The 17,982-nt window shown below is 39.6% G+C and overlaps 1 protein-coding gene across 1 annotated transcript; it reads right to left on the bottom strand.

Annotated features, from left to right (window-relative positions):
- Nucleotides 1-3,264: 3,264 nt before the first annotated feature.
- LOC131659266 (uncharacterized) lies at nucleotides 3,265-4,614 on the bottom strand. The gene is made up of 2 exons (XM_058928481.1): nucleotides 4,150-4,614; nucleotides 3,265-4,083 (listed from the first exon to the last, which is right to left on the bottom strand). Exons 1-2 carry the CDS (start codon nucleotides 4,612-4,614, stop codon nucleotides 3,265-3,267), a joined length of 1,284 nt encoding a protein of 427 aa, XP_058784464.1.
- Between the last annotated feature and the right edge of the window lie 13,368 nt (nucleotides 4,615-17,982).

Raw genomic sequence — 17,982 nt, 5'->3', positions numbered from 1 at the left:
TCTACCCTCAGGTGGAAGCTCCTCATCACAAAAACCCAAACAATTACCAGCAGCAATATTGGTTACAACCCCTTCAAACTGTGGCACAGTAATGTCTTGAGTTACATGAGCGGAAGCCAGAACTTTCATTAGAGCATCACGGTGAGCTTCTGAGTGCACCAAAAGGGACAAGATGGAAATCTTAGCTTGAGTTTGATCAAGCTGATCAATCACCTTGTAATCACTTTTCTTTATAATTCTCAGAAGTTGTTCAGCGTCTTGTGCAGTACGGGGCTCGGGAGGATCAACGGCAACCTGTTTCCCTTTAGTCTGAGCGTTAACATCTTTGTTAGTCTCTTTGGGAGGCGGAGGTGGGGCGGCAAAGATTCGGCCACTTCGAGTGATGCCACTAGTCCCAGCAATATTAGTGACATTCGAATTGCCCACTGGAGGACAATCATACTTCTTCCCTCAAATATACACGGCATTATAACTCCAAGGAACAGCCTTAGAATCAACCAACAAAGAGGGAGCAAGAGATGGAGCCTGAAGAGCTTGGGGACGGATGACCAGAGGAGTATTCGGAGTCTGAATAACCAAAGGAGTACTCGGAGTATGGATGATCAAAGGAGTGCTTTGGGCTTTCGTCGTATCAGCAGGATAATAAGGAATCTCTAGAACGGCTACCTCTTCATCGGGAATAACTTTTTCCACTCTAATGACACCTTCATCCATCAGCTTTTGGATCTCATCCCTCAACCTGGCACATTCCTCTGGATTAGAAGAACATTGTAAACAGAAGTCATGTAGTTCACACAAAACCCCTTGTTGCACGAGATGTTCTCTGACAGTTGCAAGCGGCATCTTGATCTTACGAACATCAGTCACCAGGATCTGTTCGTCACACAATTCAAAAGCATTGGTCGCACCTGTGTGGGGAGGCATAGGATTATTCTGCACATTAGGACCAGTAGGAGCGAACGAGATAAGCTTGTCATCGAGGAGATCCTGAACTTTGTACTTTAATGCTCTACACTTTTCAATCGTATGGCTTGGAGCACCTGAATGGAATTCACAACGAGCATTAGCATCATATCCTGGAGGAAGAGGACTAGGTGGAGGGCCCATTTCACGGAGTTGCACCAACTGACCAGCAAGCAATTGGGGAAGAAGCTGGGCATATGGCATCGGAACCGGATCTATACGCCTTTCAGGGTACCTTTGCCTTTGTGGAGCTCTTTGACCTTGAGGCCTAGGATTTTGTTGACGATTCTGAGAGGCAACAACCTGTTGTTGGGGGATGAAAGGCTGTTGAGGTGCCACCCATGGTTGTGGAAGTGCAGCAGCGTACGCCTGAGGGGCATACGGATTGGGAACAGCATAAGGCATTGGGTAGTAAGGAGGTGGAACAGCAGAGTATACAGGAGCTCGACCTTGGTCAATTGAAGCAGTGCTGGTTTCACCTTCTTTCTTCTTCACAAATCCGGAGTATGGTTTTTTACCATTGCCATTAGAATTGCTAGGACTAGTAACACCTTGAATGGTACCAGCTTTAACACAATTCTCAACCCGCTCACCAATGATGACCACATCTGAGAAAGAAGGAGAAGTATTGCTGACCATGTGCTGAAGATACGACCCTTTCAAAGTACCCATAAACAGATCAATCAATTCGCGGTCGAGGAGAGGAGGTTGAACTCGAGCAGCAAGTTCGCGCCACCTCTAGGCGTATTCTTTGAAAGATTCTTCAGACTTTTGTGCCATATTTTGGAGCTGGGCGCGGCTGGGAGCCATAGCAGTGTTATAATGGTATTGTTTCAAGAAGGCATCAACAAGTTCTCCCCAAGTACTAACATTAGCCCTCTCAAGTTTCATATACCACTCCAACGGGGCTCCAGTGAGACTATCCTGAAAGAAATGCATGAGCAATGGTTCATTCTCAGCATGAGCGGCCATCTTATGGCAGTAGGAACGAAGGTGAGTCTCTGGGCAGGTGACCCCCTTGTACTTATCGAAATCTGGAACCTTAAATTTTGGGGGAATAACAATCCCAGGAACCAGGCACAGAGCAGCAGTGTTGAAACTTGAAGTTTTAGCAACTTCAATGGCCTTAAAGCGTTCCTCGAGAGCCTGGTACATCTTAGCAGTTTCGATCAACTCAGTGGTAAGATCATGATCAAGATCAATAACATCGTGGTGATCGTCCACCAATTTTGGTACCCCATCAACAAGTATCTCTTTAGGTTTCGTCCCTCCATCGGTAACAGGGTTAGGGACCTCTTTGACCAAACTAGCGACGCTCTTCCTGAGTTCATCCTGTCCTTGAACAACGGCATGGAGGGTCTCCATGAGTTGAGTCATCCTGTCTCCCATAACATCCATATCCCTACAGAGGGCAGCTTGATTCTGTTCAAATTGGTCCATGATTCTCTTCTCGTTGTTCCTGGTGCGGTAAGGATGTAAGGAAGTCAGCTTCGTCGTCGAAAAAGGAATCTGTTGTCGGAAGGGACCCCAATTAGATTCTGATAAAAAGCCTGGAAATGCAGTATGATATGGGTGCATGGGTGCATGTGTGCATGTTTTATTATTTTCAAGATTCTTTAGCTTTGTCTCAAACCAACAACACAAGATAATGGAGGAAAATAGTGAAGCATAACCAAGATAAGCACAATCAAGATAAGCAAACATAATCGATTAATTCTGCAACCAAGTTCCTAGAGTAATCGAAGTACAAACTATTCTGCTCCCATGAGCCAAAAAATACAGAAATAAAACCAGGAATCCCATCCAACAAGTCTGGTGGTGATTCACATAACAAAGTCATTATTAAGCGGGACCCTCCATGTCCACATGACGGAGGGGGCTCTCTCCAATGTTCTTGTCACTCCAGACCTTCATTTCTTCGAAGAGTTTCTTGGTATTAACATGGGTTGGCCTCTTGATGATCTCTTGAATCAGCAGGTCTTTTCTAAAATGCATCGTTTCCATGTGGCGGTGCTTCACCTCCCAATACCTAGCTTCCTCTTGAAGTTGGGCATTACTCTGGTCTTTTTCTCTCACCTGCCCTTTCAGCTTGCGCATCTCTTCATAACATTTTTCTATCTTTCCTTGACGTTCCAGCAAGAGTTTGTCTGCCTTCTTACAACGAGCCTTTTCCGAATTGGCTTCTTCAGTCTGAATCTGGAGTCTTTCAGTCAACTCTGCCAACTGAGCCTCGTAGTGTTCTTTTATTTTCGTCTCTTGGGTTTCAGTAGATTTAGAGCCCACGGTCATTCTTGGCCTCTTCTAAGAAGTGCTCCCTCTAGCATATAATTCTTCGAGCTCTATTTCTCTTAATTTCAACTTATGGAGTGCGGAAAGCTTCTCTTGCCGAGCAGTATTCATCTTAACATGCATCGTTTCCATCTGTTCAGTCAATCTTCGATTCTGATCCACAGTTTGGTCATAACGAGGCATGGAGACGATGTTGGGTTGTTCACCAGCAGGGGGGTACAAAGGGTCTTTAGGAGGGAAAGGCATCCCTTGAGCATCAGCCACAGATTCGACCCACTTAGTATAATCCTCGTAAGTAGCACAATCTCTCTGGCCAAAATGTTTCTTATCTCTCCAACAAATACTCTTCCAAGCTTGCACCGCTTCGGCCATTTTCCCATTGTCCGTGGCCGAATCATAGAAAATAGTCTCAGCAATCTCTGTTTGTTCAGGAGGACTTACAAAAGCGTACCCAAATGTTCTTCTGGCCAAGATAGGATTGTAATTGATTCCACCTCTAAGACCCATGAGAGGTACATTATTGAACTTTCCGCAACTCATAATAACTTCCATGTCATATAAAGCTCTATTATACCAGACAATATCTTTGGCCCTCAGCCCCATAATCCTCTCAGCCCATTTAGATGTGTGCCTATTATCAACGAAAGCGCCACACTCAGGTAAATGTGATCTGAACCAACGATACAACAACGGAGCACAGCATCTAACGAAACCCCCTTTCTGACTATTCTTGTGATGAACGGAGTGATAAACATCCCCCAAAAACGTATGAACCGGGTTTTGCAGAATGAATATATGAATTGCGTTCATGTCAACAAAGTTAGCCACATTCTAAAACATCATGATACCATAGATACTCAGAGCCAGGATAGCCCTAAATGTGTCCCATTCTTTTGCCTCAACAGCATCACAAGCTTTTTGAACCAGAAACTCCATACGAAAACCAAGACATCCTCCCTTTTTGGATAGATTTGCTTCCACGACTGACTTGCTCAAATAAAGAACTTTAGAAATTTCAAGGGAAGTAGGGGCCTCCATGGTGCCATAGTATGGAACTTCTTCTTTTTTGACCGGCACACCGAGGAAAAGAGAATACTCCTCTAATGTAGGAACCAAGAGGTATTCGGAGAACGTGAAGCAGCGGAGGGAAGGATTATAGAACTGAAGCAAGGTATGAACTCCCTCTTGCTCGTACTTGGTGAACGGCATCTTGAGAAGACTCAGAATATACCCATATTTTTCTCGGAACTTGGTTGACTCATCTGGCGTAATCTTCTTTGCTAAACACTCAAGAGAATCCAGATTCAGATTCGGGAATGTATAGGAGAGGTTGCGTCTACCAGTCTTCATTGGTGGAGCCATGTGTTGGTCTGAGACAAAGCCAAATATTCCTGAAAATAAATGAACATGCATGTTAAATGATATGGTGGAATGCATTTCATTGGGAGAATCCTAAAGTCTTTTCATCATCTTTCTTTTCTTTTCTTTTTGCTTTCATTTTTTTGTTTTGAGGTAAAAGATCGTATATATGTTTTTTCTCTTTTTTGGAAATAGACTTTAGGATTCTCCACGAATGAAGTGAGGTGGATGCAATAGCGTGATGTGTCATGTGTGCAATGTGGTGAGAGACTGAATGTCTCTCGCAACTCTGGATATCTGGGTAGCACTGAATACAATAGGTTCAAAATTCCGGCTTCAGATTGCAATTTGGAAATCCGGGTATGATGAAGGCTAGTATCCTGTCCCACCCCAAACTCACAGGTATGAATTCTAGACACGGACAGGTGGTCCCTAATGGTCACTAGGGTCTACAGTTCCCATGGGGTACAAAGTGTTTGAGGCAGCAAGCGTGCCAGACACAATGTTCCATGAAAGAACCTCGCCCAGTTGTGGTACCTCATGTTAAGCTCGATCATAGCAAGAGCTATGGGAGTCAACATGAGCATCCACGCTAATCCTATGTGTCACTGGCCTGGGTAGGGGCCTTTTACCTCACAACCCCCCACCTGCAAAACAGAGCAGAAAAATATGTGGCCCCCACGGGGACCCATAATATAGTCCAGATGCATGATGTGCAAGCGGAAATAAACATGATATGCAAACATATGTACAGAACACATAAACAAACAAAGAAACACCCAATAAAAAAAACAAACAAAGGCTAGGATTGACTTGCTTAGGTAGTCCCCAGCAGAGTCGCCAGCTGTCGCACGCTCGCGAAAAAAAAACAGAGTCGCCACCAATATATTTATCCCATAAGGGAAAGGAATATCAGAAAACCTAGGAAAGGATAAGAACAGGGTCTTTCGACCAGAGAATCTAGGTACGGGAGTCGGTTACGCAAGGGGAAGGTATTAGCACCCCTCGCGCCCATCGTACTCGATGGTATCCACCTACGTTTGTTTCTATCTAAAGGGTGTGTACTATGTCTATGTCTAAATGCGAATGAATGCAAAATATAGGGAAAAGAAAGAAATGTACTCGCACGAGCCCTACCCCGCTGCCTACGTATCCTTTTCAGGAATCAGAGTTACCGTAGCTCGGCTCATATGTTTTTGTTTGTTTTTGTGTTTTTTAGTTGGGCGGAGTTAGCGTTCGCGCTCTCGCATAAGGGATCGACCTACGATGCGTACGAGCGGAAATAACATTGCCCTTAAGAAAAGAGATGAGAGAGAGATTTTGAGCGTTTCGAGGAAATCCCTTAAGCAAGGGAAACTCGAGTTACTCTTTGGTTGGTGTTTTTTAGAAGTTGGGAACTTACGCTCGAATGGTTCCCTTAAGCAGAGGAAGATCCAAGCACTCGAATGATTCCCTTAAGCAAGGGAGATTCAAGCTTCCATTCCCTATTCAATGATTTTCACTTTTTTATTAATGTTTTTTAGGTATTTTCTTTGGAATTTTTTTAAAGGGATTTTATTTTGATATTTATTAAGTGTTTTAGTGTTGTAAAAGAAAAAGAATGAAAAAGTGGGAGACTAGCCTAATTTCTAAGCCTAGAGTTATTGTTCACAAAGGGAATTCTAAGCCTAAATTATGCTAAGGATATACAAACTAAATCAATTAAGAGTATTAAAGTCTATTTAAAAGTCAATTAGCAAAAAAATCACCTACAAAACAAAATGACTTGTTGAAGCTATTAAAAGTATTCACAAAATATTCACAAAATATTCACAAAAGTACTCACAAAATATTAGAAACACATTTTTTATGTATTCTTTTTTATGTGAAGGAAATTGAATTAAAAGTGAAAAGGAAACAAAATTAACATAACTATTTCTACCAGGCAAGGGGTGTAACCAGCATTTTCTAGTGAACTGAAAATTAGTTATAGCAAATACAGGGCCTGATCAGGGGTGTGGGGGTAGCAAAAGGGCGTTTGGCCCAGTCCATTAAGCGCGTGGTACGTTAGCAAATGGGGAGTGCAGTTCCAGAATTGATGATTGGGCTCGGTATGCATGGCCCAACGCAAGACTCCCTCATCCATTTATTTCCAGCTTTTAGATTTTATTATTTTCTGTACCAGCAATTATTTCATTTATGATTAATCAACATGTGAAATTAAATGTGGAACGTGACAAAAGTGGACTATAGTATCAATTGGTCATCAGTGACTTTAAGTAAATAGGACAAAACGCTAGCTCCAAGCCAATCACACAATGCCACGCCGTCATTCCAATCATGATAATAAAACAAAAACGCAAAAGAAATGGGAAGCCACCCAACAGCAGGCAACCACGTAATCGCCTGGGACTGAAAAAAGGGAAGCAAGCTCAGACGCCGGAGACATTTTCCGGTCGTCTTCTCCGGCCAACGCATGGCGGAGAGGACCTAAAAATTCCAGAAATTCTCAAGACCGATATGGTCCGACTCGGATTTTCACGCTGACCACGGATCTGGCATTAGATTTCCTTAATTCTTCCTCTAACTTTGAAACCGAGAGCACCTTCAAAACCCTAACATACAAGACCCTCGCTAAAACTCGTTTCGGATTCAAGTTAAACTCGTACACATTCAGAAAGCTCAGACATATGATCTAAACACGTAAACTACGTTCATAATAAAATCAATCTCAGGAATCTATAAACAGAGCACGCGCACAAAAAGAGCCATCTCAAACATTTACAGATGCATATGTTTGCATTAAGATGCTAAAGAAGATTCGAGCGTTTACCTGTTGACGAATTCTGAATCAAGCTGCAAAGAAGATTCTCTCACCACTTGAATGAGACGAAGACGATGCTTAAGGTGTGCTGAACTCAGAGATTCGCATGCGCTGAAGGAGGACTCAAATCTTGCTCAGAGAATCAAAGGCTGGTGATGGTGAGCACGGAGTTTGAAGGAGGAGCCATAGTTGTTGCTGAAGGTTGAGTTGAAAGAGTGGTGGCCGGAGTTAGTTATTGTAGTTGGTTAGGGTGGCCGGAGATGTCAGTTACGGTGGCGGTTGGTGGTGGTTTGCGATGGTTGAAGTGTGGTGAGGAGAGTTTGTTACGGTTGTTGTAACAAACTATTTGGAGGAAGAGAGTGGAGAGAGAAAAGGGAAGAGTGAAGAGGAAATGGAGAGAGAACGAGAATGTGAAGTGTGAAGATTTGAGGGAAATGAAAGTGTCGAGTTTGGGAGAGTGAGGTCTGGTTTTATATGGTGAGGTGAGTATGTATAGCTTGCATTTGTTTGGAGTGGGACCTCTCCTATGCTTAATGAACAAGAATTGGTATTTGCAGCAAGTTTTGCGTGAGCTTTTGAACATTCAGAATTCTACATGGCTTGTTATGGTAGGTGTGCAGCGACCTTGGCTTGGTGTTCAGCAAGCAACACGCTGCAAAATTCACCATCTTGACCTAATGACTTTGAGAACATGTAGCTTTTTCCATGCATGGCCAAGTGACCCCATAGTAGTACCATTATAAAGAAGGCATGGGATAGATCAAAATTCATGTTGAGGTCCCCAAAGGATGCATTCTATTCTGCCCACAAGAATGATTGGAAATATGATATTCCCAAGTTGCATGACTTATGCGCGCATGCCTTGGTTCTGGACATTGTTCTTGGCAAGAATTTGACTTGACCAGGGCAAGACTTTGAGGATTTATATCTTCCTCAGTATACATCCATTTGGAGCATCCCATGGCTTGTTTGAAAGAGGGCATAGCAAGGAATATCTTAGTACCAAGTTTGCACCAAATGGGGACCTATGGAAGATGGAAATTGACTTTAGATTGCACCTACCATGTGTTTGTAGAAATGCTTCGCGCATGCCTCAAGTCATGACCTGGCGAGATGTACACTATTGGCTTTGTGAGGCAATGACTTTGGAGCTTTGTAAATGATTCATTAATCATCCAATTAACATGATTCTTGGCTTGTTGAATAGAGGGCATGGGGGAGAATATATGCATACCAAAATTCCATTCATAGCACACTTGTATGTCTCTAAAATCAGCTTGAAATTTGGCATGCCACATGTTTGATGAAATGTCTGGTCATGACCTGAATTGTGACTTGACTCAAATGGTTTTTACACAACTTCAAACCACTTTATCTTTTAATCAAAGCTTCAAATGAAGAAACTTCCAACTAGAGAATTGTTCATCTCCATGAGATGAACAACATTGGTGTTGACCATTTTCTAAAAAGATGCCAAATGCCACGTGTAAACATGTTGAGAAGTGTGCTGGTCAACCAGTTTTAGAATCTCAAAATTTTTCTAAGTGTCAAAACTTTCCATTTTTAGCCATATTTCCCAAAATGGAAACTTTGACCAATTTGCCCTGATTTTATCATTCCTTTGACTTTTCTTGACTATTTTTCTACCATGGGTCAATTCCTGACTGATTGACTTGTCTTTGATCAAAAGTCAACTTTTCTGATTTTATCTGATTATTGACGAAATTCTTGATTAAATCTTCTCCCAATCAAATCCAGTCAAATGAATTATCCCACATGCTCAATATGGAAGTTTCCCACTCATAAAGCCAGTTCCTGATTAAATTTTGAGCAAAAAGTCAACTGGTTGACTTTGGTCAAGGAAACCCTAATTGGGATGATCAGGGTAATCAGATGACTCCTGAACTTGTACCTTCTCACAAATGCCATGAATTGGATAGAAACCCCGATTTCAAAAGATCTTGGGCAAGATGATGGCACCCCATATTAGGCTTCAAGTCTCTTCTTCTGATCAAGGACTAATGATATGGATGTATGCAATGGTATGGCCTAGATGGATGTATGCTTATGGATTGCAAGCCAGATAAATAAGGGTAGGACAAATTTGGGGTATGACATGACCCACACAGTTGACTTTTTCCAAATGAACTGCCGTTTTGTGGATTTCATATGAATCAAGGTATCCTCTTCAAATGACTGATGTGAATGGGTTATAATGTTGATTTGGATTCCTTTGAATCATGGTTTGAGCCTTGGAGTCATGTCTTGATTAAAAGTCAACCCTCTAGTGGAATTAGGTCAAAACCCTAATTTGGGGCCTCAGGTGATCTTGAGAGTTGTTGATCTTGAATTGGGATTTCCTTGGACTTAGATATTGATGAGAGTACCCTTTGAACCATGGGATAATGTTGAACTTCCTTGTGGACCTCAAAACCCTAATTTGCTCAGTCTCCTCTTGATCAGCCTCCTGCCTTATGACACAAGTAACAAAAAACAAATTTTTGTATTTTTGGAATAACAAATGCTATATGCATGATGATAATGATGATCCTAATATTTGGAATAAGGTGGGATCTCAGTGGTCAAAAATTGGGGTACAACGGCTGCCCTTATTTAAGTTCCTAATACCTGATGAGGGGAAGATGGAATCTTCGTCTCAGCACGGTAGGAGGGACTTAAATACAAAATGATAGCACAATTTTGGACCCTGAGAGCCCACATGCATGATATATATATTTTTTTATTTTTGTATGGAATGAACAAACAAACAACATCCTTCCTTCAGACTAGGAGAAAGGAGACAGATCTACTGGGGATATACAATAAACATTCCCTGACACTTGGGGGAGTGATCAATGCAACAAACTTTGGTAAATTTAGGATTTTCACAAAACAAGGTTTAATCTTCTCCATGGTTGCTTTCACATACTGAGGAAGGAAATTAATGGGCTTTCTCAATGAACTGTCTCATACGCTGAGGAGACTCACCATTCACAAAGGAAAGAACTAACTTTAATATGAACTGTCTCGATGCTGGAGAGATTAACCATTCATAAGGGATAATACTTCAACTTGAATTGTCTCGACGCTGAGGAGATCAACCATTCATAATAACTTCAACATGAACTGTCTCGACGCTGGAGAGACTAACCATTCATAATAAATTCAACATGAATTTTCTCGATGTTGGAGAGACTAAACATTCATAATAACTTCAACATGAATTGTCTCGACGCTGGAGAGACTAACCATTCATATGAACTGAAATATGAACTGTCTCGACGCTGGAGAGACTAACCAGTCATAATAACTTCAACATGAACTGTCTCGACGCTGGAGAGACTAACCATTCATAATAACTTCAACATGAACTGTCTCGACGCTAGGGAGACTAACCATTCATAATAAACTTTGATTGCTCCGTAGCGACTGTCATCTTCTTTCAAGGAGGAAATTAGGGACATACAAGTTGCTCAAATAAAGAGACCATTCTTTGTCGTTAGGTAGATTGCAATAACAAATGACGAGAATATAAATCCAACTTGTTGGGGAACCATAAATAGGTCCCGACTTAAAGATACCAAGTCTTCAATTGTGCCAAATAAATGCACTCATAGAATCCAGGATTTGTTGATCCAAATGATTATATCTGTTGGAGACAAAGTTCAATCCAAGGCGGAATTGGAAAGAGACACCAAACAAGACACTCCCAAATGAGAAATAAGCTCAAGGTGGGGATTCATCCTATCTACAGATAGATGAATAAGCTAAAACAAGATCTTCCCATGAGGAACAAACTCATTGGGGAAACACAAGGATATGGGTCTTTCTGCCTAAAGCTGACGTTTAAATGGAATGAGTAAAGACATTGTTTGGGGAATAATAATTTTATCACATTAAAAAGATGCATATGATGTGCATAAATATGAATGTATGAATGAGTTTTATGTGTACACTAACAAAACAGACATGTAATATAGATGACCACGCTGGGGATGACAACACCGGAGTATATACTCGACCAATTGTCAATAACATCTTCTGTTGGGGATGCAAATCTTGTTGGGGAAGAGAGCACTCTCCTTTTTAACCTTCTTTGTTCATTTCGAGAAGAAAACCCGTTCTTGGCTGGAGACAACTTGTGTCAAGACCTATCTGCTCTGTGGGGACAATTTGGTGTCTTTGTTTCTCGTTTCGAGGACCAACTCTTTTTGGGGATTCAGGGTCAACATTTACCTCTGTGTCTACGAGTTTTTTAAGAAAACATTCTATCCTTTTAATTTACTTTGAAAAACAACTATGACTTTGTTTCAAATCCTTTTAATTTTAAAAGCAAAAGTTTGCAAGATAGAATTAATATAAGAATTCCAAGAAATGAGATAAGGCTAAAATTTTATTAATGGAATGGTAGTCTGCGAACGGCATGACTCCATGGATTACAAAAGTGTGAGCATGGTAACTTTAAATGGAAAGGGTATATTGGAATACAATAATCACTAGTCTCCCTAACAACTTTTGAATATCAGGTGTACGCTGACGTCGGTTGAAAGTCTTCAAAAAGCATCTTCAGGATGGTCAGGTTATACCAGATGTGGTTACTTGCCATATTCCCTAACTTTTACATGGATTGCCTTTGCAGGTTTTCAATCCATCGGGATAATTATTTCTTTTTGTTTGTGACGACAAAAGAAATAATTATTGAAGTCGTGTTTATGATGCCAAAGCGGCGGCATGCGTAAAAGAAGAGTTCTAGAGAGTTTCTATCACCAATTCAATGTGAAAAGACTTGTTGAGATTCCTATTGGAATGAGATTCAGATGTGATAGGTGTTAGGAGATTTAGAGGGAAACCAAAAGTTGTGAATGTTGTTTAAGTCTTTTTCTAAGATAAGGACTTTGGTTGGGACAAGACGAATTATGATGTACAAGTATATTAGTAATTCTGGAGTTGGAAAATAAACGATTGTGTAATGCTAAGTGAGTACGAAGCAGACTGTGTAATATGTTGGGATGATGGTGTCTCATCGGTGAGATCGAGTAAGGAGGAAGTTGTGGGAGTTGTAAACTTCAGAGTAAATTGTTGGATAATGACGTTGTTAATGACTTTGAGTGCAAATTATGAAAGGACGCTATTATGTGGTAACGACAGTTTATGCTTCAATATGGTTGTCGGTTATCTATTGACAATTTGAGGAACTGATCACCCTTAATCTCTTGTTTGTAGTAGACGGAATCATGTGATGGAATAAGCTTGTCTTATTATCTTAATAGTACGTAAAGTGATGGATATTAAACCGTGAGGATAGTCGCTCACCATGTTGTGTGAGCTTATGAAGAAGTGGATATGAAAGAATGAAACGTATCAGACGGTGACTTAAGTTGGATAATTAGAGTTGCGCAGCTGAAGCGTGATGTGGCGCAGTTGTTATGCGTACAACTAGTTAGAAGTGAAGGATTAAGATATCGAAAGCCTACGGAAGTGATATGTCTTGATCTACATGTTGGACTTGGTAGATTGCTGTTATAAGGATATTGTGCCGGAGTATTGTGTTTTATATTGACTGTTTGTTGATATTGTGAGTTATTATTGTGGAGTGTTGGTTGATGGTGAACTATGTGTATGTTGTTGGGTTATACGGTTAAGTTGAAGTTATAATGATTTTGTTACCGTTGTTGAGGTGTTGTTGTTATTGATTACCATATATAACGAGGAATGATACTCCATAATATGACGAAGTCGAGCATGATAGCTTGGTTGATGTCGCTATAGGAGTGATACAACACGGTGGAGGAGTTGTTGGTATTTTAATGACGAATGACATAAGTATATGGGAATGAAAACTGTGTAGGTATTTTGGTATTGGAAATGTGGTTAGAATGATAATGTGAGGTCGTATATCAAAGTATGAGTATGTTATAGTTGTTGCTACCTTAAAGGATGATATGTTAGGATATTGTTGAGCGATTGACAAGTTAGTAACGATTATATTGCGAGGGCGTTGAATGATTAGCATGTGTGTGTTGGATTTGAATCCTATTAAGTTGTTGTTATGTCGGAGTAGTAGTGATCGAAGAGTCACCAAGCGCGACTGGAGAATCGAGAAGTTAGATGCGAAGTTTGCGCTAAGAATTATGGTATCGAGAGCATTTTCGAGGACGGAAATATTCTAAGTGGGGGAGAGTTATAACGCCCCGAATAATTCGATTAATTAGTTAATTAATTTTTTTTTGAAATAGTCGATGAGTTATGAAGCGAATGTGAAATGTCGGAGTTTCAATAATCTTATTGGAATTAATTATTTAATTAGCGGCGATGAAATAATGAAGTAAGTATTTAATTGGGCTTGTTTTGGTGGTTGACATAGAAAATGGGGGATTGAAGCTTAAGCCCAATAAGAATAAAAAAAGATAGTATTATAATTATATTGGTTAATTATTAGGAAAAGAGGAATTAGAAGTATCAGGGAGGCTTTTGAAGTGCTATAAAAAATAAGGGTTTGGCGAAGGTACGAATAAAATTGCAGTGAAGAGGAAAAACTGCAGAAAGTTGCAGAAAAGGCATAGGGTTGGAATCTACGGCGAAGCTTAGATTTGACCAGAAATTGTAAAGCGGTCTCCAATCTAAGGTAAGGGGTGGGGTTATAGCTCTATAAACGGGAATATGATCGATAATATGTGGGGTTTTGGGTTGTTAAAATTATTACTATGATTGGTATTGTTGTTGCCTGTGTTGATGTTGTTACTGTCTCTGTTGATATTGTCATTGTGATGTTTGATTCTGAAAATCGATGATGAAATTGTTTATATCCTTTCAATTGAAATGTCAAAAGAGTTTATTCGTGAAGATTTAACTGAAATTAGGAAATTGGTGTCCTGGAAATAGATCGATGAAATTATGAGTGAGGACTAATTCTGGAATTTGGAGAAGAAGTGGAGGAAGAAGGGAATTCTGGGAGGAAGAGAGAATTGTGACGGGGGCCACCTGGGATAAGGGGCGGGCGCCCCAGGTTACTAGTGTAAAAAAAAGATTAAGGGACGGGGGCCACACATCTGGGGTGGGCGCCCCAGTCCACTAGATGTTAAGGGTCGTTCATCCCATGATGGTAATGTGAGGGGGGCGGTCACCTTGGGGTTAAGGGGTGGGGGCCACCAAAAAAAGTGTGTGTAGTACCTGGGTATAATGACTTGTAACATAATTCTTGCATTCATAGTATAATCTTTAATGAATTATGTGGATTATAGTGATAACTAGTATCAGCACAACAGATAAATTAGCAGAAGCATGTAACATGAAATAGCTTGAATTAGTAGAGTGTAATTGTAGTAGAGCCGATGTATAACTACAATAATAGATTAGAAGATTAATTTGGAATAACAGTATAAGTGCTAGTAGGGGTAAACATTGATGCAGTGGTATGTAGCAAAAAAAATTACTAACAGTAGATAATAAGTATAATTGAGTTGGTATCTAAATAGCAGGAACTGTTAGTAGCAGGGTCGTGGTAATTTCATAGTGAATTAGCAAAACCGGGGTGGTTTTTATGATATTAGTACATAGTCAGAAACATTAGTAATTTAGCCGACAAATTAATTAACCGGTTTGAGTAGAAAATTGTCAGAATAATTATGGGATGCATGTCGATTTCTTTGATTGAGCTGTTGTGTTGATTATGGTTGTTGGCTTGTTGTTGATGCATTGTTGTTGACTTGCTGCTGTGATGTGGTGATATTAACTTGTAGGCCTATGGCCAGTGACGATGTGATACTATTATTTTGTTGATATTGCGAACTGCATGGATTATTGTGACGATAAATCACCTCTAATTATTGGTAATAACTGTGATATAGGCATATGCTTTATGACAATGTTGTTGTGATTATGTAGGTGATGTTGCATTCATCGAGTCACATATGATTGCATTTTTGTGATGGCTTGGATTGGAAAACAGTGACGAAGGCTTATGCCTGTTTGATGCCTCTATTAATTGGCAATTGGCGATGAGGGCTGAAGCCCTGGATACCACAAGCATGTGCATTTGTGAGAGTCTCATTCTATATTGCATGAGTATGACTTTATGTGGAGTATTGTGACTTGTATTCGTGAATTGTATCTGTTGTTGAATATAATGATGTGTAGAAAACTATGAGGAATATACCGCGATGTGGTAATTTTTATGATCTAACTTTAATATATTGTCTATCATAATCTCATTTATATTGTTAGATATCTCACCCTTTCTTTTGTTTCACCGTTTCCTTTATACTAGTAAAGTGCAGGTGATAGTAGTTGTCATACCCCAATTTTTGACCCTAAGATCATATATCATTCATATCCCAATCATTAATCAAGAGCTTCACTTAGAAGTTTTATTTGTGGTGTTGCACTCACCTCATCAATAAGAGGGACCATCAAGCATCAATGATTGTTTATCTTGTATGCATATTATACTAACCCAAATACCAAAAATATTGCTTTGTTTCTTTGTAGGCTTTTGTTTTGTAGGTACCAAGCCAAGACATGCAATAAACAAGGCATTTTCCACATTTAGGACTGATGAAATCGATTTCCCTACTGGGTAAATCGATTTCCCTGCAGCAATTTTCAACAAAATCACATTCTGGACAGCATGAAATCGATTTCCCTCCTGGGTAAATCGATTTCCCTAGTGTATTTTGCGCCAAATTCTCTTCTGGAACAGAGTGAAATCGATTTCACTCCTGGGGGAAATCGATTTCCTTAAGGCGAAATTCAAAAAAAATAGAGAGGGAAGCTTGATTTGATTTTGGCACCTATTTTCTTTGACCATTTTTGTCATTTTACCAATTTTCCACCTCACCAAAATAATTCCATTCATTAATTCCATTTTAACCTCATTTTACCATTTTTTACCATTTAAATGCCACTTTAATCACCAATTAAACACAAGTTAATTAACCAAGAGCAAATGACCAAATTGCCACTACTCTTGCTCTCATCCTATAAATAGAGGCCACTACTCTCTCATTTCTCAAGCTTGGAGAGCCAAAAAACTGCTTGCAAATTCATTTCTCACCCTTTCCAAAACCCTCACCCAAAGTTCATTCTCATAAGATTAGTGAGATTCACATTGAATCTTGCTAATTTTGAACTAAACCTCTTACATTTCTCTCTTTTCTTTGGTTGTTCATCTCCAAATTTGAAGGATCTATACACTTGGTGCTTGCTCTTGAAGCTACTCCAAGACTTTTGTTCAAGAAGTGGTAATTTGCTAGATCCATGATGTAGATCTTTATTGCTTGTGTTCAATGCATCTTTGATGCTATATTGATGATATTTGCTGGTTTTGTGATGGAAATTTCGTGCTCAAGTTGATGTGTGATCATAAGGTGTTTGTATATTTGTTCAAATCAAGTTTCATGCCTTTAAATGCTGTTTTTGCTGAAATTTACACTGCTGAAATCGATTTCCTTAAGGCTGAAATCGATTCCCTGCTGAACGTAACTTGTTTTTTTTGAAAACTGCACTATGGAAATGACCTAATCCATAATATTAGATGAATGATATTAATGATAGTGTGAGTTGATTATCTTTTGTGAATTTTATTCCTCTTCCTCCATTTCATTAATATCATTGGATCTAGGATGTTGATAGGTTCGAAAGGACCAAATCCATAATATTAGATGAATGATATTAATGATAGTGTGAGTTGATTTTACTTTATGCATTTTATCTTCTTCTTCTCCTTTTTTCTTTTGATCGATGAAAGTCTTAATACTTTGAGAATTCATATGGATTCTTAGTAAAGACTAGATCGTTACCTATTTTCTTTTCGTGCGGTATTGCTTTCGGAGAATGATCTACATATCATTTCTCTCGCATGCATTAGCACATAAAGTTTTGACCGGCCTCGTTGTAGGGTGATTTCTACATAAATCACTTGGCGATCTGCTTAACATAGCGCAATATTTCGTGTCCCGAATCAAAAAGATCAAATATGGAAGAGAATTGTATGCGGTTGATTTAAGACTTATGGAGGTTTATCGTGTAGTCGCTATGATTTTATCAAGCTTCTGATAAAGTTCCATTGAATTTAAATCCGAGAACATCCTTCACTCACCATCGATCTTTATTACTAACTTTGATAACATACTTGACAAGTTTCAAGATGGTTATCTTTAACATCTAACAATTGACTTTAATTTCCGCAATTTATATTTCTCGCTTTATCGCTTTATTTTATCATTTCATCATGTTTATGTTTCCGCTATTTTCTCTTTGTCCATTTGGACGTTTATATTCCGCTATTTTTTCTTTGTCCATTTGGACATATGTTTATGTTTCCGCTATTTTCTTTTTGTCCACTTGGACCATACTTTACTTTTATGCTAAAAAACTAATAATCAACCAAAAATCTAAAAAACACATAAGGCTCTCTTTTGGACTATTGGTTACTATCCCTAGCATTTTGGAGATTCGGACTTATGGACTTAGTGCCTCTGGACCCCCTATTCTGTTATTACTCTGCTGTTATTCTGTCTGTCTGGCATTGGATTGTTGTCTGTTTGTATGTGCAGGTATTTCCTTGAAAG

This window comes from Vicia villosa, linkage group LG1, assembly GCF_029867415.1.
Source record: "Vicia villosa cultivar HV-30 ecotype Madison, WI linkage group LG1, Vvil1.0, whole genome shotgun sequence".
Lineage (NCBI taxonomy): Eukaryota > Viridiplantae > Streptophyta > Magnoliopsida > Fabales > Fabaceae > Vicia > Vicia villosa.
The sequence above is the reverse complement of the archived record's forward strand: the minus strand, read 5'-3'. Positions and strand labels throughout refer to the sequence as shown.